Raw genomic sequence first — 22,820 nt, forward strand, 5'->3', positions numbered from 1 at the left:
GAGTGACAAAATCAGGTGAAGTATCCAGGTCACCATGGATAAAGGCTCTCTGAGCTGTCCCCCACCCAAACCCCCATGGTTTTGAGGCATGCAGCCCTCCTGCCACTCACCAGGTGTGGGTGGAGGTCCAGCTGGCTGAAGGAATCTGTAGTGAAAACATTTTCTTGCACCTGCCGCACTTCTTTTCTGGGTTAGGAGAAACAAAAACAAAACACATAGCAGGGTTAAAAATACAACACCATTCTGCACAATCAGCAATGAAACTTCATCTGCCAAGCAAGGGTAAGAATTCAAGACCCTGAATTTCAAGGCATTGCAAGAGTTGTTTTTCTTCCCTCCCATTTATCTACAATACCTGTGAATTTCTGGGATGTCTGGGTTGTTTTTAAACAAGCTGGATGTCTTGATGAAAGGTTTGTTTTTCTGGCTTTCATTCTGTTTGTCGCTCAGCTGCTTCTTAGGAACAGTTTTTTGTGATGAGCTTCCCTCCTCCCTCCTGCCAGCCTCCGTGGCACCCTTCCTGAAGGTGTTTGTGGATAATTTACGTTTTCGTTTCACGGGCGGGTTTCCATGTGGTGACTGGAGCTTCCTTTTCAGAGCACCAGATTGCTTTAAAGTGAAACAAACCGGTCAGCACTGACTGGGAGTTAACACACAAACATCAGAGCCTTATTTTTGGAATCCCCCATTCCATGATTAAGAAATCAAAGCTGCTTTCTGCAGCTACACAACTCCTACTCCAGCAGATCCACCACCGTGCCTGAGGCTTCTGATGCTGCTGAAAGCCAAATCTAGCGCTCAGCCCTAAAGGATTCAATTCAACTTCCCAGTGAATGGGCAGAACATGCTTTAAAAATCTCTCTCTAAAGTATTTTAAAGCCTATGCAAACGAAGCAGAGGGCAGGGAGAGCATCGCCCGCAGCCGGTCACAGGGAACGCGGTGAGCTGGGGCAGCGCCGTTTGCTCTGCCCGCAGCTCCGGGGGCTCGGAGGAGCCGGATCTGCCCGACCTCTGCCCGGGGAGCCCCGGGGGCCGGATCAGCCCCGGCTCGGGCTGGGGAGAAGCCAAAAGCTCCATTTAACATCACATAAACTTGGCGGATGCTGCCTCCCGCCCGGTCACGGTGCCGTAGGGTCGCACGTCCCGCAGGGTCCCGTGCCGTATGCCATATCCCATGTCCCCTGTCCCGCAAGTTCCTGTGTCCCGTGTCCTCTGTCCCGCAGGGTCCCGTGTGCCGTATCCCGTGTCCCCTGTCCCGTAGGGTCCAGTGCCCCGCAGACCCCACACTCCCCTCCTTTCCTTCCCTTCCCTTCCCTTCCCTTCCCTTCCCTTCCCTTCCCTTCCCTTCCCTTCCCCTCCGCTCGTACCCTGCCGAGGCCGCGCATCCCCACGCCCGCCGCCATGTCCCACCCGCTCCTCCTCAAGACCCCGGGGCCGCCTCCCGCCCGCCCGTCTCGTCCCGTGAGGGCGGCGCGGCGGCGGATGCGGAGCCTCCCCCCAGACCGGATCCCACCCGGCTCCCCGTCACCCCGCGGCGCCGCGGGGGCTCCACGAGGGCTCTCCGCACCCCGCAACCCGCGCTCTCGGGGCGGCAGGGCGCGCAGGCAGCGACGGGGCAGCCCCGGCCGGGCCCGCCGGGGGCTTCGGCGGCGGCGCGTGCGCGCGGCCCGTGAGGCGGCGGTAACATGGCGGCGGCGGCGGCGGCCGGGCGGGAGGAGCCGCCGCTGGGGCTCGAGGCCGTCGTGGAGGAAGCGGCGGCGGCCGCGGCAGCGAGCGCCGGGTTCCGGCTCACGGCGGTGCGGCGAGAGCCGGCGGTGCGGCTGCAGCACGGCGCCAGCGGGCTGGAACCGCTGGCCTGGTCCGAGGATCACCGGGTGTCGGTGAGCACGGCCCGCAGCATCGCCGTGCTGGAGCAGCTCAGCGACGTGCACAGCGGCGGGCAGGACATGGTCATCCACCGCACCGCCGTGCCCGCGCCCGCCGCCGCCTGCATGCTCAAGGTGAGTGCCTGGCCTCGGCAATGTGTCCGTGTCTCAATGGGGAGGTGGCGAGGAAAAGCAGCCGGGGAGGTTCAGGGCGGACATCGGGAGGAGTTTGCTCCCAGGAGGAGTGGTCGGACTGCGGGGTGGGCAGCCCGGGGAGCTGGTGGAGCCACGGGCCGTGGAGGTAATCGGGGAACCACTGGAGGTGGCACTCAGGGCTTGGGCTGGGTGACAAACAGGCTGGACTCGGTGATCTCAGAGGCTTTTCCTGCTTAATTGGTTCTGTGGTTGTTCACGATGGTGCCAGGCAATAGGACAAGGGAAACGAGCATAAACTCATAGACAAAGTTGCACCTGAACACAAGAACTTCTTTCCTGTGCAGAATCCAGAGAGAGTCTGGAAAACCACTGTGGTCCCTTCCAGCCTGGCCCATGCTGGGATTCTGATCCGCCTCTTGGGGAGCTGCCCCTGCCCTGCCCTGCCCAGAACTTGCTGCAGGCTCTCAGTTTAAAAGCATCATCCCAGAGATATCCAGGGATTCTGAACTTCTGCAGTTTTCCCGAGAATCACTTGAGCTCCAGAACAGTTATTTCAACACAAATTTAGGTAGCAATTTTCCTTTGTTTTGCTGCCTAAGCTGAAGGGTTTTTGCAGCAGGGATTTCTGTGGCCTTCAGGGGAATATCTGACTTTCACAAAGATGGCAGATATGGTTGAGTATCTTATTAATTAATACTTTTGTTGTTGTGAATCTGATTTGATTTTCCAAACAATGCTGAGAATATGGAATGGGGTTGAGATATTGAGTATTTACATATTATGTCGGGTATCTTTAAAAGAACAAAAGTATGAAAAAAGGCTCTTTGATTCAGCAGACAAAACTTCAGTAGCTGAGAGTCAAAACTATGCAAATTCAGGGCATTAATGAAGCTGAATTTTTTAGGAGTGACATCAATTAACAGTGTGTTACTATAGGATATGAAACAACATGACATGGACTTGCTGCTTTTTTTAAGGTAAAAAAAGGGACTTTTGTTTTTTCAACTTCAACATTTATAGATTTTTAAAAGTGACAGTGGATTGGAGGGTGAAAGTACCACCTCTTCAATGACACTAAACAAACTAATATCAAATTTCTTTTGAAATTGAAAACAAGCTTATATCAAATTTATCAATTTTTCTTTTATAAAAGAATGGAAAACAATAAATCATTTACGTAAAATATATAAAAAATTTCATTACAAAAATATAAATATGAAAAAACTTTAAAAATCTTAAAAAATCAAAGGAACACCAGTGTAGTGTTGATTGAAAAGAATTCATTACAAAAAACATAAACATTAAAAAACTTTACAAATCTTAAAAAATCAAAGCAACGCCAGTGTAGTGTTGGTTGTGATTGAAAAAAAAATCAGTACAAAAATATAAACATTAAGAAACTTGAAAAATCTTAAAAAATCAAAGGAACACCAGTGTAGTGTTGGTTGTGATTGAAAAAAAAATCAGTACAAAATATAAACATTAAGAAACTTGAAAAATCTTAAAAAATCCAAGGAACACCAGTGTAGTGTTAGTTGTGATTGGGGATGCTCTGTTTGAAGATGGAATTAACTCCAGGAAAGTTTTCCTTAGAAAACCAGCTGTACAATTGTCTCAGAGGTTCTTTTTGTTGTGTTTTAGGTGGGCCCAAAGAAGGAGGTGGCCGAGTGCAAGGAGAAATTCGCCAGCTCAGTGGATCCCACCGTCAGCCAGACCTTCATGCTGGACCGGGTGTTCAACCCCGAGGGGAAGTCGCTGCCGCCGCTGCGGGGTTTCAAATACTCCAGCTGGTCCCCCCTGGGCTGTGACGCCAACGGGCGCTGCCTGCTGGCTGCCCTGACCATGGACAACCGCCTGAGCATCCACGCCAACCTCAACCGGCTGCAGTGGGTGCAGCTGGTGGATCTGACCGAGCTGTACGGAGAGCGCCTGCTGGAGGCTGGGTACAGACTGTGCAAGGCTGACGCTCCCTGCGGGCAGCTGGGGGATTTCCCCGAGTTCCAGAGGAGACACAGCATGCAGGCCCCCGTGCGCATGGAGTGGTCGGGCATCTGCACCACCCAGCAGGTGAAGCACAACAACGAGTGCCGGGATGTGGGCAGCGTGCTGCTGGCCGTGCTCTTTGAGAATGGCAACATTGCTGTGTGGCAGTTCCAGCTGCCCTTCCTGGGGAAGGAATCCATCACTTCCTGCAACACCATCGAGTCGGGAATAAGCTCCCCCAGCGTGCTGGCGTGGTGGGAGTACGAGCACAACAACCGCAAGATGAGCGGGCTGATCGTGGGCAGCGCCTACGGCCCGGTGAAGATCATCCCCGTCAACCTCAAGGCGGTCAAAGGCTACTTCACACTGAGACAGCCCGTGGTGCTGTGGCAGGAGATGGACCAGCTGCCTGTGCACAGCATCAAATGCATCCCTCTCTACCACCCCTACCAGAAATGCAGCTGCAGCCTGGTGGTGGCTGCCAGAGGCCCTTACGTGTTCTGGTGCCTGCTGCTGATATCCAAAGCGGGGCTGAACGTGCACAACTCCCACGTGACGGGGCTCCACTCCTTGCCCATTGTCTCCATGACTGCAGACAAGCAGAATGGCACGGTGTACACCTGCTCCAGCGATGGCAAGGTCAGGCAGCTCATCCCCATATTCACAGACGTTGCTTTAAAGTTTGAGCACCAGCTGATAAAGCTCTCAGAGGTGTTTGGCTGTGTCAGGACTCATGGGATTGCTGTCAGCCCCTGTGGGGCGTACCTGGCGGTCATCACCACCGAGGGCATGGCCAATGGGCTGCACCCTGTCAACAAAAACTACCAGGTTCAGTTTGTCACCCTCAAGACCTTTGAGGAGGCAGCTGCACAGCTCTTGGAATCTTCTGTTCAGAATCTTTTCAGGCAAGTGGACTTGACGGATCTCGTACGCTGGAAAATCTTGAAGGATAAGCACATTCCTCAGTTCTTACAGGAAGCACTGGATAAAAAGATAGAGAGCTGTGGTTCCACTTACTTCTGGAGGTTTAAGTTGTTTCTCTTGAGGATTTTGTACCAGTCGATGCAGAAAACCCCCTCAGAGGTCACGTGGAGACCTTCACACGAGGACGCCAAAATCTTGATATCAGATTCCCCTGGGATGGGCAGCACTGAAGATGATCAGGAGGAAGGAACTTCAAAACAAGCCAGCAAGCAGAGCCTGGGGGACACAGGCAAAGGTGTGGACATTGATGACACTGCAGAGGATTCTCTCCATCAGTCAAGTGACTCTGGAGGCCGTGAGCCAATGGTAGAAAAGCTGCTTGAAATACAGGCACAGATTGAGGCTGTAGAAATGCACTTGACACGAGAGCACATGAAACGGGTGTTGGGAGAAGTTTACCTGCACACATGGATTACAGAGAACACCAGCATTCCCACCAGGGGAGTCTGTGACTTCCTCATGTCTGATGATGCCTATGATGACAGAACAGCACGAGTAAGTGACACCTCTGCTCGGGGAATTCTGTGTCACCGTCACTTCCTTGTCCCCTCTCCTGAAAATACAGCTGGGCTGGGAAGGAGAGCTGTGGTCATGTCATCCTTGCCAGTCAGATTCTGTAGAGCATTCAGCTTAAATTGTCTTTCCTTGATACTGGGAAATAGGAGGGAATGTAAATACAGATGTTGAAATTTGGATCAGGTACAGTAAAGAATAAAGTTTTTGGAGAAGAGGGGACAGGACTGGGGTTATTGTGCTGCTGTCTGTTTAGAACACGAACTGCTTGAGGGATGTTTGTTTTCAATACTGGTTGTTTATTCCATCATCTTTACACAAGTGAACTTCAGGTGCATTTCCTCTAGTCAATCACGCTGTGGTTCTGATGTTAGTGTGGTGTTTTCCCTGCTGGCATCACAGCCAAGTGTGGCCATCAGGAGCTCCCTAGGAAAGGGCTCTGGCACAACTGCTGGGTTGTTCTGGCATCCAATCACTATGAATTGAAAGTTTGAGAGGTTGCTTTTCTTATCTTAGAAGAATCATGTTTCTTTTTTATAGTGATGAAAAGCGACTTCTAAATTGTATTTTATCTATTCAGTTTGCTGTCACACTCTAAAGGTCCCTGGGATGTGTTTATATCTATTGAAATGTCACAGACAAATCTGATCACATAAATGCTCTGCTATAAACATTGTACTCCCAGATGAGTGCTGAAGGCACCCAGGTAATTTCTGAACAGGAATTTATTTAGCACATCCACTATGACAGGCATGAGGGAAGGAAATTTGCCAGGAATTACTATTTTTAAAGTCTGTATCCCTTTAGTGTGGGACAGAAATCTTTAGGAGAATAAACGAATACTTACCAATACATTGAATTTCTTACACTTCGATTATTTGGGATTCAGCTTGTTGTGTGTCACTCTGAAATGACAGTGAGGGCTGTGTCACCAAGTGCCTCCTGTGTGTTGCAGGTGCTGATTGGGCACATCCTGAAGAAGATGAACAAGCAGACCTTCCCTGAGCACTGCAGCTTGTGCAAGGAGATCCTGCCCTTCACCGACCGCAAGCAGGCCGTGTGCTCCAACGGCCACATCTGGCTCAGGTAATGGATGGGCTGAGCATGCAGAGCTTGTCCCTCTGGATAATCCAAACATCCTTCAAACATCCTCACTGAACCACTGTTAGCACTGGAGTGAAAAGGCTTGAAGTACCTCAGCCATGCTTCAGTCTTTTTCTGTCCTCTTCCATAAGAGTCAAGGCACTGGAGGTTGGATTTGGTTCTCTTAGCAGGACAGTGTTTTTGTAATAAAACCATTTTGACCATCTTTTTTTTTTTTGGGAATATGGAGTCAGGGAGAAAGCAGGCAAGGGAAAATCGAAGACAAGTCATCCTTTGGAACATCACTTGAAGGAGGGTTTGTTCAAGCTCCTTCAGCATTTGAAAACAAGAACAATTTAACAAGAAATGATTGAGAACAGGCACATTGAGAAGTCAAACAAATGAAATGAAATATTAGAAAATGAAATATTAGAAAATGAAATATTAGAAAATGAAATATTAGAATTTGAAATTTTAGAATTTGAAATTTTAGAAAATGAAATCTTCCTGTACCAGTGTGGGAGGTACATGGAGATTGTCCCTGGAGCTGTGGCAAGTCACTAGTTTGTCACGAGAAAAGCTGTGCCTAACAGGTTTTGTGTGCTAGTTTGGGTAAATAGTCATGGCCTTAAGGACACCCTGCTTTTCAACTCCTCTGCTGTATGCTAGAATTTTTTTGTCAATGATATATTGATTTTTGACCTTTCATTTTTATGTCCATATGCAATTTGGTACACTTGGGAAATTTACCTGAATTTTTAAATTATTAATTTTCATATTTAATGTGGTTCATTACTGCCTTTACTCTCCTAAAGATAAAACTGCTTGTCCTTTCACAGGTGCTTTCTGACCTACCAGTCCTGCCAGAGTTTGGTGTACAGGAGGTGTTTGCTTCACGACAGCATTGCACGGCACCCAACCCCAGAAGGTAAAATGTTCTTGGGGCCAAAAGAGGCAGGATTGGAGCTTTTAAATTTTATCTACAAAATGGCTTGAATTAGTTTCACTGACTTTACTCTTTTAGGCAGTTCCCATGTGAAGCTCTGCATTTCACAGTGTCCTGGTGTTGTGTGGGCATTAGTGAGGTGTTAATTGGAAATTAATAACTGCAGAAATTGAGGTATAAATCCCACATTTGAATGAAATCTGGGTAAACACATAATCTATGCTGGAATGCTAGAATTAGTTTGATATTCAAGTTGAATATATCAGCATCCAGTTCTGGAAAAGGGATCAAGAAACAGTAACCAAGGACTGTGTTATGAGAGGGATCTAATTTCAGTTTAGAAAATGAGAACATTGCAGTTGGGCCATGGTGATCCTTTACATTTTTTTCCTATATAGCTATGAGCATGAAAGGATAAAGCATGGAGTGTTTCACCTTAATTTTGTTCCCTGCTGAGGTGGAATTTAAACTGGCATTACTGGAAATTTCAGGGCAGAAACAGAGTTGGATTTCACTGAATTTTCAGTCACTCTTGCATGTCAATATATAGAAACTGTCCAGGATTCCTGTTGAGTTTGTGCATCTCAGGTGTCATTCCTCTGTTCATCTCTACCTCCAGCTTTAAACAACTTGTTTTCTTATTTGCAGATCCTGAATGGATCAGGAGGTTATTGCAGGGACCTTGCACCTTCTGTGATTCTCCTGTGTTCTAGAGAAAAGCTGGGTCAAGACTGAAAGCATTTTCTCTACTGCATAAGCTCCCTTCAGCCTGGGAGGATACAGGGACAGGAACACAGACTCTGCTGGAGGGAGAACACCTTGTGCATAGCCCTGTACATAAAACATCACAGGTTCTACAAACTCCTGAAATCCAGAGCCCATTCCATGCTCCAGAAACAGGAATGCACCTGGAAGAGCCAGTTTAAAGCTGTTTGGAAATGCACCCAAGGAAGCCTCAGCAGCTGGACACTGACAAGGAACTGAGGGTTGAGCAGAGTGGGAATTGTCCTTTCTGCCTGTCAGTTCCCAAAGCTGGGATGGGAACAGCAGAGCTGCCTCATGAATGGTCTTGGTGGGTAGAGAAGGCTCCAGCTTGCAGTGCTCTCCTTTGCTTTTTCACCTTTGCTGTGGAACATGGAACTCTCCAGATAATCCATGGTTCCAGTGGCTTGCCCCGAGCAGCAGGTGCCAGGTACAGCCATAGGAGAGAATTTGAATTTCACTGAAACTCTGAAAGAGTATCTGCCTCAGAAATGTAACAGTGTCTCAGTCAGGAGGGTGATATTGGCTGCCTGGCATCAGTAAGGATAATTTTAAAATATAATAATAATAATAATAATTAAACTAATAGCAATTAGCTTAAACACTAATATATATACATATATATATAAAATTTCCAATGCTCTTAAGTCTCTTGCCCCACTTTCTTTTTCTGAACTCCTTCCCAGCTCTTGCCAAAGTATTTGCCTTTGGTTTCACTCAACCCTCTACCAAGAGGAATCCTCTTTTCCAGACAAACTCAGTTACCAAAAGCATTAACACTAATTACCAAACCAATTAACACTACTGTCAATTAAATTGAGAGTCTCCCTCATACAGAATTGAGTTTCATACAGATCTGACACACAAATAATCACTCCCAGCTGACAGTTTTTCTTTTCATAATAGCTCAGTAAAAAACCCCAAACAAACAGAACACCCCAAACCCAACCCCACCATGCTGACATGCTCTGGGTAGGGCCAAGGAGGCTGGTGAAGCTCTTTGTGTATCCCAGACTGGTTTGGTTTGGATGGGACCATGAAGTTCATCTCATTCCACCCCTCCATGGGCAGGGACACCTTCCAGGCTGCTCCCAGCCCTGTCCAGCCTGGCCTTGGGCACTGCCAGGGATCCAGGGGCAGCCACAGCTGCTCTGGGCACCTGTGCCAGGGCCTGCCCACACTCCCAAGGAAGGATTTGTTTCTAATATCCCACCTAACCCTACTGAAGCCATTCCCCCTTATCCTGTCACTCCAGGCTCTTGTAAAATCTCTCCATCTCAAGTGGCTGAGTCCAGAAATTTATTTTGCCTTCTAACTGTCCTGTCAGAAAAAAACATCTTTTTTTGCCATCTGTTCCTACAGAGAGCAGAACCCTTTTCAACCTCCTATGCAGTGTTAGAGGAATAATACCTCCCAGATGTGTGTGGTTACCTGGTACAGTTTGTCTTGTTAACTTCAATCCATGCTGTCAAATAACCCTGAGTTTGTGTATTTCCATTCTGCAGAGTGCCAGTGGCAGAGGTGTCGCCCTGTCTGTGATTCCTGACACTTCCACTGTGTGGGAAGTGCTCCACAGCCCTTGAGAAATCATGGAATTGTGCTGACACTCTCAGTGTCCCACCAGTGCATGTGTGATTGGTGCTTGTTTCCTCCATTCAATGACTATGCATATTTTGTTCATGTTCCTTCAAGTTTAATAGGAGCAATTTTTTTTTTTCAGCAAACAGTAAAGTCAGCTGTCCTTCTGCTCAGTGTCTCATGCATTAAGCATGATCATGCATTGACTGAGAAGAACATTACTGTAGTAGCCTAGAAACAGCAGAAGCACATTCATCTGTAAAATAATTAGCCTTGTTTGTAAATATCCTTGGAAGTGATACCATAATTGTATTAAAGAAACATTTAGTTTTTTATTGCTGTGCATTGAAAATTGAAATTACTTCAGTGTGTCTGCAGAGAAGGGAAATGTAGCTCATGTTGGTATCCAGTAAAACAAGGAGTAACCTTGATACCTAATGTGTGTAAGTTTGGGGCCAGCTCTGGTACCTGGGACAGAATTTCCCAGTGCTGGTGGGGCCTGGGGGAACAGAACATCAATTTTCATTTGAGCTGAGTAGGATTGGGGTTTATTCGTGGTGGTTGAGGTTTTTTAAATGGAAGCTGCAGGTCCTTGCCCTGGCAGCTGTGACAGCTCATCAGTAAATGTTCCAGTTCAGAAATTCTCCTGCCTGTGGATGAGGGGAGGGAGCCCTGCAGAACCCTGGCCCAGTGCTTCCAGAAAAAGTCAAAGAACATTTCTTTGGCCATGGCTTAGCCACCATAAAAATATCCTGAGCTACTGAAATGTTTAAGTCTGGCTGACCCAAAGGTTCACATGATAACAGATTAGATTGGTTCTTGCTGATCATTTCTTGAATTTCCCTGGACTGTTTTAATGCTTTGCCATGGAGAAGCTCTAGCACACCTCACATTAACATTGCAGCATTAATGTTCATTTTCCCTGTCTTTCAAGGCACTGGATACTCTTGTCTGCCATTGCCAGTTTATTTAACCTGGTTTCAGACTTCTGGGAAAATGGAATTTTAAAGCAAACAATGTTGTCTTTGCCTGCCAGTGGAGATCCTTTAGCAAAAAGCTTTCACTCTTCACCCTGACCTGTTCACAACAGGTACAGAGGAATTGGGATTTCATTTCTGTGTAAACCAGCACTTGTCCCTGAGTGCATTTTTAGCCAGAATAGCAGAGCCCACCTCACTCAGTAACATTTAACCCCTGCTGCTGACCTGAGTGGGTTTGGCTGCCCAGCAAAGCACTGAGGCTGCTCCAGGAATCTTTTTATGCCTCAGATTTGTGAGGGGCAGTTGTGGGCACTCAGGGGCTGGTCCTGCTCTTGTCCTGATCAAACCTTGCTGTCACCTCACAGATAAGGGGAGCGAGGAACCAGCACCTGCTGCCAGACCCTTGTGTTATTTGGCCATTATCAGATTTGCCTCCTCAAAACAACACATTTCTTCAAGGCCCAGTCTGTTTTGAGACACCAACTGAACTGTTCAAAGAACAAATCCCACAGAACTGGAGTTCATCTCCATAAGTTTTTGCCCAAGTTTTGCAGGATACTTCAAACAAGTGAATACTTGGAAGATGTCAACTGCTTCACCATTTGGTGCTGGACACTCTGGCTGTTCAAAGACTCTCATCTGCAGAGGGAGAGCAGCATTCCAACAGAGACTGAGGGTTCCTGATGATCTTTTTTTTTAAAAAAAAAAAATTACGATACTTGCAGCTGAGAATTAACAGGCAAAGATCCTGTTTGTCCAGAGCTAAGGTGTAATTTCCTTGCTGAGGAGCTTCTGACAGCATTTAAGATTTGCTGCTCACGCTGGTATCACACTGGGAGTTAATCCCTCACCACTGGGATGAAGAAATCATCCCCTTGGCTAATCCAAGTTGGATGGATAAGTGGAACAGCTCTGGACTGTACAGTGCCTTGGTGCTAGGTGCTAATTCTTGGAATTTAGGAGGGAGTTTGGGGTTACAAGGACTCAGTCCTGTCTCCAAATTACACCCCCTCTCTGGGATTGGTGCTGAGGGACCTCATTGCTGCCTTTTACCTCAGTTCATTTATGGCTCTGGGACTTCATCATCCATCACCCTTTCCTTTGGTGTTCCCTCATCCTCTTAATCCTATTGAGTATTTCTAGAGAGGAGATAGTGTGGCTGTCAGTGCATACATAAAGACAATAAATGTTCCTTGGGAGAGAGGAGGAGGAGGATGAGCCATCCCTGCCCCTCAGAGCCCTGACACAGAGCAGGTTGGGGTTAACTCCATTCTCTGAGCAGCACCCGAGCCTCACAGGGAAAGGTGAGAGCAGGGAAATCCTTGCAGAGCTACAGGGTCCCTGCAGAGGTGCTGCTGGAGGAGGGATCTCCTCCCTGGGGGTGTTCAAGTGCCCTTCACCACTGAAGGATCTGCTGTCCAGAGCTGGTGGGCACCAAACTTTGTGGAACAGCTGGACAAACCAACCTTATTGCTAAACCACATAATTAACAGCAAAACTTATTAAAACTTACAGCACAAGCTCCAGGCTCCCTCTCCACAAAGTGTCTCTGGGAAGCAGGGTGATGGAAGATGTCCATTCCAGACCTGGGCAAAGCTGTGCAATCACTAAAGTCTGATCCCTGCTGTGCTCCTACCACCTCCTCTTCACCTTGTTTTTCTCATTGCTCAACATTTGTTTTGCCAGAATAAGATGCTAATAAAATCACGCCTAGTTACCAAATTGCTTTTCAAGTGTTGCATTCCAATTATAAAAGCCTAATTCCTCCTTCCACCCACTGAACCTTTTTGGTATTAACAGGCTTTACTATGCAAAGTCATGCAGGGGCTGTTTCGTTTACAGTAATTAAATGAATGTCAATTGTTTTAGTTGTTTCTGAGGGAGAGTTCTACATGAGTATTAGCATGTTCTGCTAACCCTGACGTTCTGCACTTCAGGCCTGCTGCAAACCCTTGGGGGTTGACCACTGACCTGAGACTCCTAGCCAGACATGCCAAGTGCATCTCAATGAGTCTGAGCCCTTTTGCTCAGTTTCTATGGAACCAGCCGAGCAGAACTAATATAGCATCCGCATATAGATGAAAGAATGAAGAGGAAAAAGGGCTTTACAGCTAAATTAATTAAGCAGATGTACCTGTCTAATTAAAGATGCACTGTCCCTTTTGTACCCTAGCTGCAGTACAAACAGTATTTAAATACACTCTCTACCCATTTCATCTATCACAATATTTAGTAGGAACGCTCAGATGAAGGTGATATTAGCAAGATGAGCTTCCCATGTATTATTAATAGAAGGGCTCCCAATTATGCATGAATGCTGCAGCACATCTTCATAGCAATGGCAGAAAAGCCAGCTGCCCAAGCAGTCACCAGCCAGCACATTTGTAACAGGTAGGGCTGTTAAAGATGTCCTTGCCCACTGAACACAGGGGTTCTGGCTGGCCCCTGTGCCTGGGAGCAGCCTCTGCTTCAGCCTGGTGCTACAGGCTGCAAGTTCTCTGCTCAAGAGGCACCAGGACTCAGGTTGCTTGGATTTGGCTTTCTTGGGTGTCAAAGATATTTATTCTGAGACTTTAAGAGCTGCCCTCAAGGCTGGAAAGTCCAATTCCCATCCATCAACACCCCTCCCCTCCCAAAAGCATAAAAAAATCTGACTAAATTCTCACAAAATAGCACAATATCCCCACTGCCACCTGGACAAACAGGTTCTTTCCACCTGAAGTTACCCTACAGGAGCAAGAAGGAAATTTGGCCTGGACATTTTTCATTTCTCCATATAGATTTAGACACACACAGCCAAAGACAAGAACAAAGACCCAGACATCTACTGACAGCAACAGGAGCAGAGGAGTCACCAAAACCCAAAAGCCTGTTCTCTCTGCCTGCACCTTCCCTGAGGATTCCAGGAGGAACCTGAAGCTCCTCTCCATGCCCTGGCAGGGAGAATTCACACTCACAGAGGGGAGAAACAGAGGGAGACATTGCAGAGGCATCCAACCCAGGTCTCTACCACAGCACAGATCATTTTCCTTCCTTACAGGCATTCAGGATGTGACTTTTCCCAGCCAGAATCTGAGACAGCCAGCAGGCTTTCAGCAGAGATTTTCCAGGTAAAAAGTTTTCACTGCTGCCATACCCAGCCAGAGAAGAAAAAGAAAAAGAAATCCTGGACACCAATGTGCCCAAGCACAGCTCAGGCAAAGAGAATTTAGGGACCCACCTTCTCCTGCAGCTCGTTATGTCCTTGATTGGGTTCTGCAAGTGATGGAGCTGCAATCAGCTTTCCATGGCTCTGGGTATCCTGTCCAGCAGAATGGGGATCTGCAGAGGGTTTGTCAGCACTTTTTAAACAATCTGAATTAACAGGGGAGTTAAAACCTCAGCCCCAACCACAGCTCACTGCAGAGCTGAGAGTTTTGTTTTTCTCTTTGCTTTAGGGTTTGCTTGCAGGGATAGAGGGAGGCAGGGAGTGCCTGGGTGGTTTTGGTGGAGAATTAAGACACAAACACATCTAACAGCTTTAATACTCCAAACTGGCTTCATGGGTCTTACATAGTGAAGACAAAACTACTATTCAGAAACAGAAAAAATATTTGAATTAAACACACGACTTCCTCAGCCACAGTGTTTCATATATTGCATCATGAAACAAAAACCAAAAAAAACTTTCTTCTAAAGCCCAATTTCTTACCCTCTGTACTTCACTCAGCCTTGGTGAGCTTCAGGTTTAGCACAGCTTGGCTGAATTCCCCCTCCCTGCTGATAACCTGCTACTTCAGCAACCAGACTGCAAATATTACAGGGAAAAATTTAAAATCAACTCTTCCAAAAACCACCCCTTTAAATTTTAAACTTCTAAGGTATTTTACATGGAAGGGGCTTAATGATACAGCTTTCTATGAACTCAAAGATAACATAAGGGTCTTGGTCAGCATTGACATAAAAGGCATCTTGGTAAAAATCCTCCAGGGCCTTGACATTGCTGTAGTAGATGTTCAGGCGCTTCTCAATGTTCTCTTCCTCATCCTTGGGGTTCTGCCTGAGCCTGGCCTGGATCTCTGGGGTGGGAGCTGGTCTGAACGTGGTGTGGTACCTGCAGAGGAGAGGAAACGTCACAGCTTCAGCTCAGCTGAGGACACAGCAGCACCTCTGCAGGAACTCCATGCTCTCACCTGCCACAGTCCCCTGGCCTCCTTCTGCTCCAGGAGGGGTTTTAAAACAAATATTGGAAATTTCAGAGCAGGTAATCTGTCTTTGCTGCCCTCAACAACCCTGGATCCTCAAAGGCCAGGGGTTTCTCTGGAGGTGACACTGTAGGGTTCATCTGCTGCACACAGGGAGAAATTTCTATCACATTACCCAGTGCTCCAGGTTCAAAAGCATTTCCAGATCTTTTACTTGTAATCTTTGATTCCTGTCTTTAAAAAAGCATCTAAAAACCCTAACCTTAAACATAAACACAGCCCTGTGTCCAGCATTGCTGGGACCTGTCACTTAAACTGCATTTAAGGCTCTCAGGCATTTAATTCTAACATCTTTATGTTAATTGCTAACATCTTCATATAGTAGCAGAAGGTAAAAAGAGGTTAATTCACCTGAGATAGGTTTTGGTTATTTTTGATTTCCAAATGCCAGAATTTGGCTTGCCTCAATCAGAGTTGTGCTTTCCCTCAGTTACTTCAGCTGAAAAAAGGATTTTCATCCTCAGTCCTGTAGCAGTGCCACAGCCCAGCTCAGCTGACACCAAAGGAATTCTGATGATGTTCCTGCATTGCCAAAGGCTCCCAACAATCTCTGAAAGTTCCTTTGCAATCAAATGTTTAAATTCCCTGTTAGAATTGGTAATCCTAACTCTGAGTAAGTGTCTCCTCTGCCCTAACACAAAACCAGCTTTTCCCTCTTCCTGTACAGACGAATTTCCTGAAATTTGGGATATTTTGGGATATATTCCTGATAATTTTGGGATCATTTTCCTGATAATTTTTGCAGAACCAAGGAGAGAGCAGAGCCTGTGTCTCTGCAGAGCTGCACCCAACGATGTGGACACAGAATTCTTCCACAGGGGAATAATTCAGGGCACAGCTGAAGGCCACCCCCTGCCCTGCAGCCAGAGGGGCAGGATTTACACATGCCAAGGATCAGACCCAGCACCTAAAAGAATTCAATTCACGGAGAATTTGTGAGGAATAAACCCCAGAGTGAGGGAGAGGGAAGCGTGTGAAGTGGAGCAGATCCCAAACAGCCTAATCCTAATGATGAGAAATGCAAAGATGTGGGAATGATTTGCTTCAGCCTGCTCCTTTCTGCTGAACAACCACATTGCTCATTACCAAAGCAAAGAGAGCAGTTACAGCAAATCACTGCTGCTGTCACAAGTTAATGCTGCACCTCGAGTGAGATGTCTGAATAATCATCCAGCACTTTGGGACAAATCCACTCCTTGTGGCCTTAATCTTGGAGGGTTCAGGATTTGTCTTTGATGCAACAGGATGCTCTCGGCCTTTGGAAAAGCAAAATAAGGGTTTAAAATGTATGTGTGGGGAATCATAAATCCAGGCCGCAAGTTGTGAACACATGGCAACTCCAGCAGGTATTTGGGAAGGTGAATTGATTTGTGATTTGTTCCCTGGACATGAAGGGTGGAGAAAGCAGGAAAGGTCATTGGTGAGACAAGGGGATATGACACCAGTGAGAGGAACCAACCTTACAGTGACTCAAACAAGTTTGTTTTACTGAGCAGGGAACACATCAATTCCTCCCAGCACACAGGACCATCACAGGAGCCTGGGGAAGCAAAATGCAGCAAATTTTCCATTTTCCCCAGCTGGGAAGCCTTCAGAATTCCCATGGGAATGTCTGAAAACCATCTGCATTTAGACTAGGTCTCAGACATCTTCCCTCAGCATTATTTTCCCAACCAATCGAGTTACATTAAAATGTCAGACCTGAGCAATTTGCTGCTGTAGATTTCAGGCACCAGGATTTAAAACCCCTGCTCTGAGGAGCAGCAGGAAGGTGGGCTGGTGCTTCAGGAGCTATGAAAGTTTTAACTCTTCTTTTAAGGAATCCCTGAGCAGGAGTAGAGCATTCCTGAGCTCCTTAGATTGCTAAGGAGCCTTTTTGGTGCTTTCATCTCCCTGGCAGTGAGGAAAACGTTTGACATGAGGCAGGAGTGCTCACCTCTCCCCAGTGACAGGATCAGTTCTCCGCTGGGACAGGCGCTCCATGATGGACTCGTAGGGCAGATTAAAGAAGAACACCCTGTGGAGAACACAATTAAATCAATTAACACCCTGAGAACAGCACTGGGGTGTGGTGGTGTTCACAGGGGTCCCAGGAGGAGGGAAGAGATGAGAATCTTGACTCCATGTTTCAGAAGGCTGATATTATATTATATTGTATTGTATTATATTATATTATATTATATTATATTATATTATATTATATTATATTATATTATATTATATTATATTATATTATATTATATTATATTATATTATATTATATTATATTATATTATATTACATTATATTACATCACATTACATTATATTATATCACATTACATTACATTATATCACATTACATTACATTATATTATATCACATTACATTACATTACATTGATATATTAAAACTCTACTAAAATAATAGAAGAAAGAATTTCATCAGAAGGCTAGCAAGGAATAAAAAGGAATTAATAACAAAAGCTTGTGACTCTCAGAGAGTCCAAACCAGCTGAATGTGATTGGCCATTAATTAGAAACAACCAACATGGGCCAATCACAGATGCACCTGTTGCATTCCACAGCAGGAGATAATCATTGTTATAATATTGTAATTATTGTTGACATTTCGTTTCTGAGGCCTCTCAGCTTTTCAGGAGAAAAATCCTGGCAAATTCTTTTTCAGAAAATACCATAGTGACACTCGTGACCTTCAGAGTGGGAGTTAATCCTCACCAAAGGCAGAGTGGCAGTGAGGGTCCCCCCAAAGCTGCAGAGTCACAGGATTCCTGCACAGCCTCTCCTCTTGTGCTGGGTCTGCAGGCCCAGCAAGGCAGGAGCTCTGGCCCAGGGCTGTGTGTGCTGGGTGCTCTGACAGCTCAGGCTGGGGAATTGCAGCTGGAGCCTCTCCCAGTCTGTCCCTGCTCACCACCCCAGCACTTCCCAACCCACCCAGCACACAGAATCACAATGACCCCAAAGGCAAATAAAAACCTTTGTTGTTTGTGTCAAGGACAGAGAAGGAGCTTCCCTGCCAGAATTATGCATTTCTCCAGTGCCCATGAGAGGGATTTTCCTCTGGCTGTTTCAGTCCACTTCCACTCCTTTTGCCCTTGTCTCCCCCAGAGTGAATCCTCTGCTCTCCCATCCCTCAGAGCAGGATCAGTGCTGGGACACAACTCAACCCCGCTGGTGCTGCTGACAATTCCTGTCCCCTCCATCAGCACTGCCAGGGCACGGGGAGCAGCTCAGCACGGCTGGGCATTGCTGGTGACACTGCTGAAAGGAAATATTAATGCTGAATGCTTCGTTTGGAGATCAGAATCTGCAGTTGCCATTGAGCCTGGGTGAGGGAGAGCTGCTCAGCCCCACGGTGCCACTGAGTGGGTCCCACACCAGGAACAGCTTTTCATCACTGGGGGATGGAGCAGGACTTGGCAACCCATTTCAGAGATGACACAAATGACATGGATGAAGAACGCAGAACCAGAAAACAACAAGCCCCACATGCACCCAGACACATCTCACTGTTGATATAAACTGCTGTGCCCATCCCACATTGATTCCTTGTCTGTTTGGATCATTATAGTGCTCCTGCTAATTTTATATTTGTGCTCAAAGCTCCTCAGCAGAAAGTTCTGGACAAACAGCTGAGAATGAGCAGACATGAATTCCCTGTCCCCCAGCCAGTGGAGACTGGAGCAGATCTGCACAAAATCACATTTAACAATTAGCTCAGAACAAAATAAAAAATAAGGCTCCCTTTGAACCTATGAATAGAATTTTTCCCAGTGAAGCACAAGCTGAAGGCTGTAAATACATCTTTCTTTACAACACACCTTCTCCCGCTGCTGCCTTCAAGGCCAGGCTTCCTGTTTTCATTTTTGTCTGCTTCTCACAGGAGATACTGCGTGGTTTAGACATTCACCAAAGGAACATTTTACACTGACTGGGTGGGATCAGACCAGATGAAAGGCTGAGCTTTACCTTGGCATGCACATAGCAGATTACTAGAATCCTTTGTAGGATTTAAAGTTATGAAAATCATCTCTCTTTTCAAATGTTTACAGATAATGACTTCTATTCACACTGTGGTAACAAAATAACAGCCAGGAATAAAACATTCAAGATCTTGGAGATTCCAAAGACAGGAAAAGAACAACAGTTTCAACACTCTTTTATCCCTTACACTCTTAACATTTTGTTTTTCTTTGTTTCTGTTGCCCAACAATGGCACAAAAACGTGATTGTCACAACAGGTAACATCTGATGATGTGTCTCAAGATGAATATTCTAGTAGAGAGGAACAACATTTATACAGTCATGATAATTGATAGAGCTTCCTATTATATCCTGAGCTAAACAAACCCACTGAAGGATTAGAACCTGGCATATCAAGAAAGCTTGTCGTAATTCATAGTTAGGAACACAAAAAGTATTATGGGATTTGAAACACGAGAGCCTAAAAAACTCCACTTAAAAAGCTGCCAACAAAATGAACTCTGAAAGCCTTGTCTGAGGCTCCCTTCTTTTCCAAACAAGATGCTGCTTATTATCCAGCCTGGTGTCACCATTAAAGAGGAGAGTGGGGGAGATGTGGGAGGCTGCAGACATCCCTGCTAATGTGCATTTCCTTTCCCACATCCCTGCTAATGTGCATTTCCTTTCCCACACACAGAATTCACTGTGCAGCAGCACAAACTCCCAGTCTAAGGGTCCTTCCAGTGCAAGGTGGGATCCTCACCCTGCCACTCCACACATCTCCCACTGATAACAGAAAACAACATTCCCCAGGGCTGTCAGTTTAAAATCCTTCAGAAGCAAGAGAAAAAAAAAAGATGAAGGGGAAAAGCACTGACAGAACTACAGTCTAGACTTAAAATACTTCCAATTAGAAAGCTTTATTACCATTTGGAAGGAGACACATACCCCACACAGTCTATTAGGCAGCCCCAGGAGGTTTACTCACAGGAGTAAAGCCTATTTCCATGGATGCAGGCTGGGAAGTGTTACCCTTGGCTATCTGATCCATCTCCTGCAGCTCCTCAAGGTGCTTGGGAGCAACATTTGCCCTCTGTCCCTTGCTCAGGCTCCTGTGACTCTGCTCACATAACAAACCTGGCCCTCCAACTGCCCAGGTAACACATTTGATGGATTTCTCTTGGAAATCCTCGTAACACACAGGGCTGCACCTGTGACCTTGATCCAGCAGCAACTGGAACAACTCCCTGCAAGTACTGGGTTCCTCTCCAAGCAGAGCTTGGCCCCTTCCACAATTGTTTTGGGGCTGGGTTCCTCTCCAAGCAGAGCCGGGCCCCTTCCACACAGCAGGCGTGGTTTCCTCACATAAATGCATCCCCTGTAAAGCTCACTCTAGGAATCAGCCAGGCTTTGTACGTTGTAATGTCACAGCTCCTATCAAGGGGGAAATATGAAACAGATGTCATCAGGACTGGTAGACAGGGAGGAGAGGAAACACAGCCTGATATCAAAGGACACGACATTCCCCTGCTGGATGAGCATCCAGCACAGTGCAGCAGGGGAGTGGTGTCACTCAGCACCCAGGGGAGGGCAGGGCTGGCCACAGGGACACCAGGGATCCTCTCTCCACTGCCACAGGGTCAGAACCCACCTGTGGGCAGCCAAAAATCGCTGGTACCCATCTGGAGGCTGTGGGGGAAACTTTGGTGCAGCCTCTGAGGGTAAATGTCCCCCCTGGTTCATTGAGTGAAACCAGAGATTCCTGAGCACAGCTCTGTCCTCTCTCCTTTGTTCCATCTCCCAGGAGAGGGATATGTGGGAAAAGGTCCAGTCCTGTCAGCTTTTATAGATGATAAAACTGTGAACACAAATGTTAAAAGGCACAAAAAACTCCGTGTGTCAGAATCCTGCCTCTTCCTCACTGTGCTTGACATCATTTATCTAATCTAGTGCAGCTTCCAGATACATTAGAGAGATTAAATTCCAACAAATTAATAATGATGATGACACCTTCACTGTGTACCCAGTCAAATGAGAACTTGCTGCCTTTGGATGGTGATGAAATGTATTCCAGCCCTAGCAGCTGGAATGAAGCTCTGCTTTCCTAGCAGCCATCTGGCATTCCAGAAGAGTATTCCAGCCACTCCTGGCTACTCAGACAGTGGCATCTCAGAGCCTGGAGGTCACCAGGGCATCCTGATGCTTCCCCTGGCAAAGGGGGGAGGAGAGGGAAGGGCAGGGCTGGCAGGGCTGTTATTTCACCTCAGAATTTGAGACAGGATTTTTGGAAAAATGTGTCCCAACCACGCCATAAGTGAAGGATTTGTGACCTACACAGCAGCATTCAGCTAATCCTGAGCTGCTTTTGTTCCAGATGGCAACCAACCCACTTAATCCAAGTTATTAACAACTGGCAGTGCTCAGTGCTGTCCTCACAAGAATTCATTTGGTGGTGGTTTTCCAGTTTTCTGGACATAACCAACACCTGGAAGGGAAACACTTTGAGCATTGTTGTAAGAGAAGCAGGTGTGCCTGAATCCTGGAGTCCTGTGCTAGGGAATGAGGGATGCTCCTGCTCAGGACAGTCCCTCTCCAGGGTGGCACCACTGCCCTGCCAGCTGCCTGCACACCTCCAGGGAGCTGCAGCTCTGCCTGGCAGCCAGTCCTGGCATTCAGGCACAGCTGCTGCCCGAGGCTGACCTAGATGGGGCCAGATGTTGGCTGTTCTAGACCTGAGCCATTTACTTGGGTCACATTCTCATCCTTGGCATTTCCCATGGTGACACTGGGGGAGTGGAGCCCAAAGCCAAGCCCTGTTTATTGTCTGTGAAATCAGATCATACCATGAAATCAAATCCATACCTTGTTTTCATTTAAGGATGTAAAGACAACACAGGATATCTGAGACAGGATCCTGATCCCTACCTGGCTTTTAAAAACAGAGACCACTGACTTGCTTGTGGCTATACCAGGGCCAGGTCAAGCTCTGCAACAAAGTTAGGATGCTTGAATTAAAACAAAAATACACCACTAACCATTTTTAATGCAGCTTTTAAACTTTCAAGTTGAAGCTGCAACTTTAAAAATAGTAAGTTATTAATCTTTCCCTTATTTTCTTGACTCCTATATATCTTCTCTGTCTCAGGCAGGTACCAGCTGCCATATTCCCATTCTTCATGCTCTGCACTCTGCAAAAAAAAAGAGGCCCCTGCTGGCCAATTCTTGTTTAAAATTGTGCATAATTGATAGTGGCAAATCTACCCCAGCTGTGTCTAAAACCTCTCCAGGGGCAAGAAAAACACTCTCTGTGACTGTCATTAAGTACTAAATTAGCAAGTGCTCCTGGCAGTTTACAACGTGCCACATCAGTCTGCTTAAAAAAAAAAAAAAAAAAAAAGGAAAAAAAGTGAAGATCAGAGGCCTGTGTGATGTCAAAGTTGCAGCAAACTTTGCTGGAAGAACTTTGACAGACCCTCAGCTAAATCAGAGCAAAAAGAGCAGGAAGGAGAGAGTGAAAGAAAGAGAGAGGAAGAGACAAAAAAGTTATCTCCTTTTCCAGGCAGACAAATAGAAAACATCAAATTCAGGGCTATAAATAATGGTGTGTTTCATGAGGCACAGAACATCTTACTCCATTTGGAGATACCAACAATGCTCCTGATGCTGAGGCACAATTCCCCACAGAAAACCTCCTGGAGGATGCTGTTCTGGCAATGCAATGGCCACAAGTTCTGTAATTGAAATACAAAGCTGGGAAAGAGCTGA

General features: G+C 46.4%; 4 protein-coding genes across 9 annotated transcripts in view; 1 reads left to right on the top strand and 3 right to left on the bottom strand.

Moving 5' to 3' along the window:
* Positions 1-1,414, bottom strand: part of DDX31 (DEAD-box helicase 31) — a 43,957-nt gene extending 42,543 nt beyond the window's left edge. For both annotated transcript variants that reach the window (XR_009115429.1, XM_058037920.1), the window contains exons 1-3: positions 1,368-1,414; positions 356-609; positions 111-186 (exon numbers count right to left, since the gene is read on the bottom strand). Coding sequence is in view for 1 of the 2 variants with exons in the window: in XM_058037920.1 (XP_057893903.1) it covers positions 111-186; positions 356-609; positions 1,368-1,403 (366 nt within the window). In the remaining variant the exon portion in view is untranslated. The remainder of the gene's footprint in view (positions 1-110; positions 187-355; positions 610-1,367) is intronic.
* Positions 1,415-1,420: 6 nt separating this feature from the next.
* Positions 1,421-1,948, bottom strand: LOC131092041 (testis-specific gene A8 protein-like). The gene is made up of 2 exons (XM_058038512.1): positions 1,872-1,948; positions 1,421-1,820 (listed from the first exon to the last, which is right to left on the bottom strand). The coding sequence occupies exons 1-2, from the start codon at positions 1,946-1,948 to the stop codon at positions 1,421-1,423; spliced, it is 477 nt and encodes a 158-aa protein (XP_057894495.1).
* GTF3C4 (general transcription factor IIIC subunit 4) lies at positions 1,755-10,299 on the top strand. The gene is made up of 5 exons (XM_058037921.1): positions 1,755-2,000; positions 3,663-5,483; positions 6,457-6,587; positions 7,424-7,512; positions 8,179-10,299. Exons 1-5 carry the CDS (start codon positions 1,947-1,949, stop codon positions 8,241-8,243), a joined length of 2,160 nt encoding a protein of 719 aa, XP_057893904.1. The 5' UTR covers positions 1,755-1,946; the 3' UTR covers positions 8,244-10,299.
* A 4,057-nt stretch (positions 10,300-14,356) lies between these two features.
* AK8 (adenylate kinase 8) overlaps positions 14,357-22,820 on the bottom strand; it is a 66,148-nt gene continuing 57,684 nt past the window's right edge. For 4 of the 5 annotated variants that reach the window (XM_058038204.1, XM_058038205.1, XM_058038202.1 and 1 more), the window contains 2 exons: positions 17,031-17,111; positions 14,357-14,943 (listed from right to left, as the gene is read on the bottom strand). In XM_058038204.1, coding sequence (XP_057894187.1) covers positions 14,706-14,943; positions 17,031-17,111 — 319 coding nt within the window. In that variant the 3' untranslated portion in view covers positions 14,357-14,705. The remainder of the gene's footprint in view (positions 14,944-17,030; positions 17,112-22,820) is intronic. The other variant, XM_058038203.1, reaches the window with a different exon arrangement.

This window comes from Melospiza georgiana, chromosome 20, assembly GCF_028018845.1.
Source record: "Melospiza georgiana isolate bMelGeo1 chromosome 20, bMelGeo1.pri, whole genome shotgun sequence".
Classification (NCBI taxonomy): Eukaryota; Metazoa; Chordata; class Aves; order Passeriformes; family Passerellidae; genus Melospiza; species Melospiza georgiana.

Coding starts and splice junctions, on each gene's coding strand:
- GTF3C4 (XM_058037921.1), top strand. CDS start 1,947: ATGGTCATCCACCGCACCGCCGTGCCCGCGCCCGCCGCCGCCTGCATG. Junction 2,001..3,662: donor CCGCCGCCTGCATGCTCAAG/GTGAGTGCCTGG, acceptor GTTGTGTTTTAG/GTGGGCCCAAAGAAGGAGGT. Junction 7,513..8,178: donor ACGGCACCCAACCCCAGAAG/GTAAAATGTTCT, acceptor TCTTATTTGCAG/ATCCTGAATGGATCAGGAGG.
- LOC131092041 (XM_058038512.1), bottom strand. CDS start 1,948: ATGTCCTGCCCGCCGCTGTGCACGTCGCTGAGCTGCTCCAGCACGGCG. Junction 1,821..1,871: donor GCCGTGCTCACCGACACCCG/GTGATCCTCGGA, acceptor GCCGTGCTGCAG/CCGCACCGCCGGCTCTCGCC.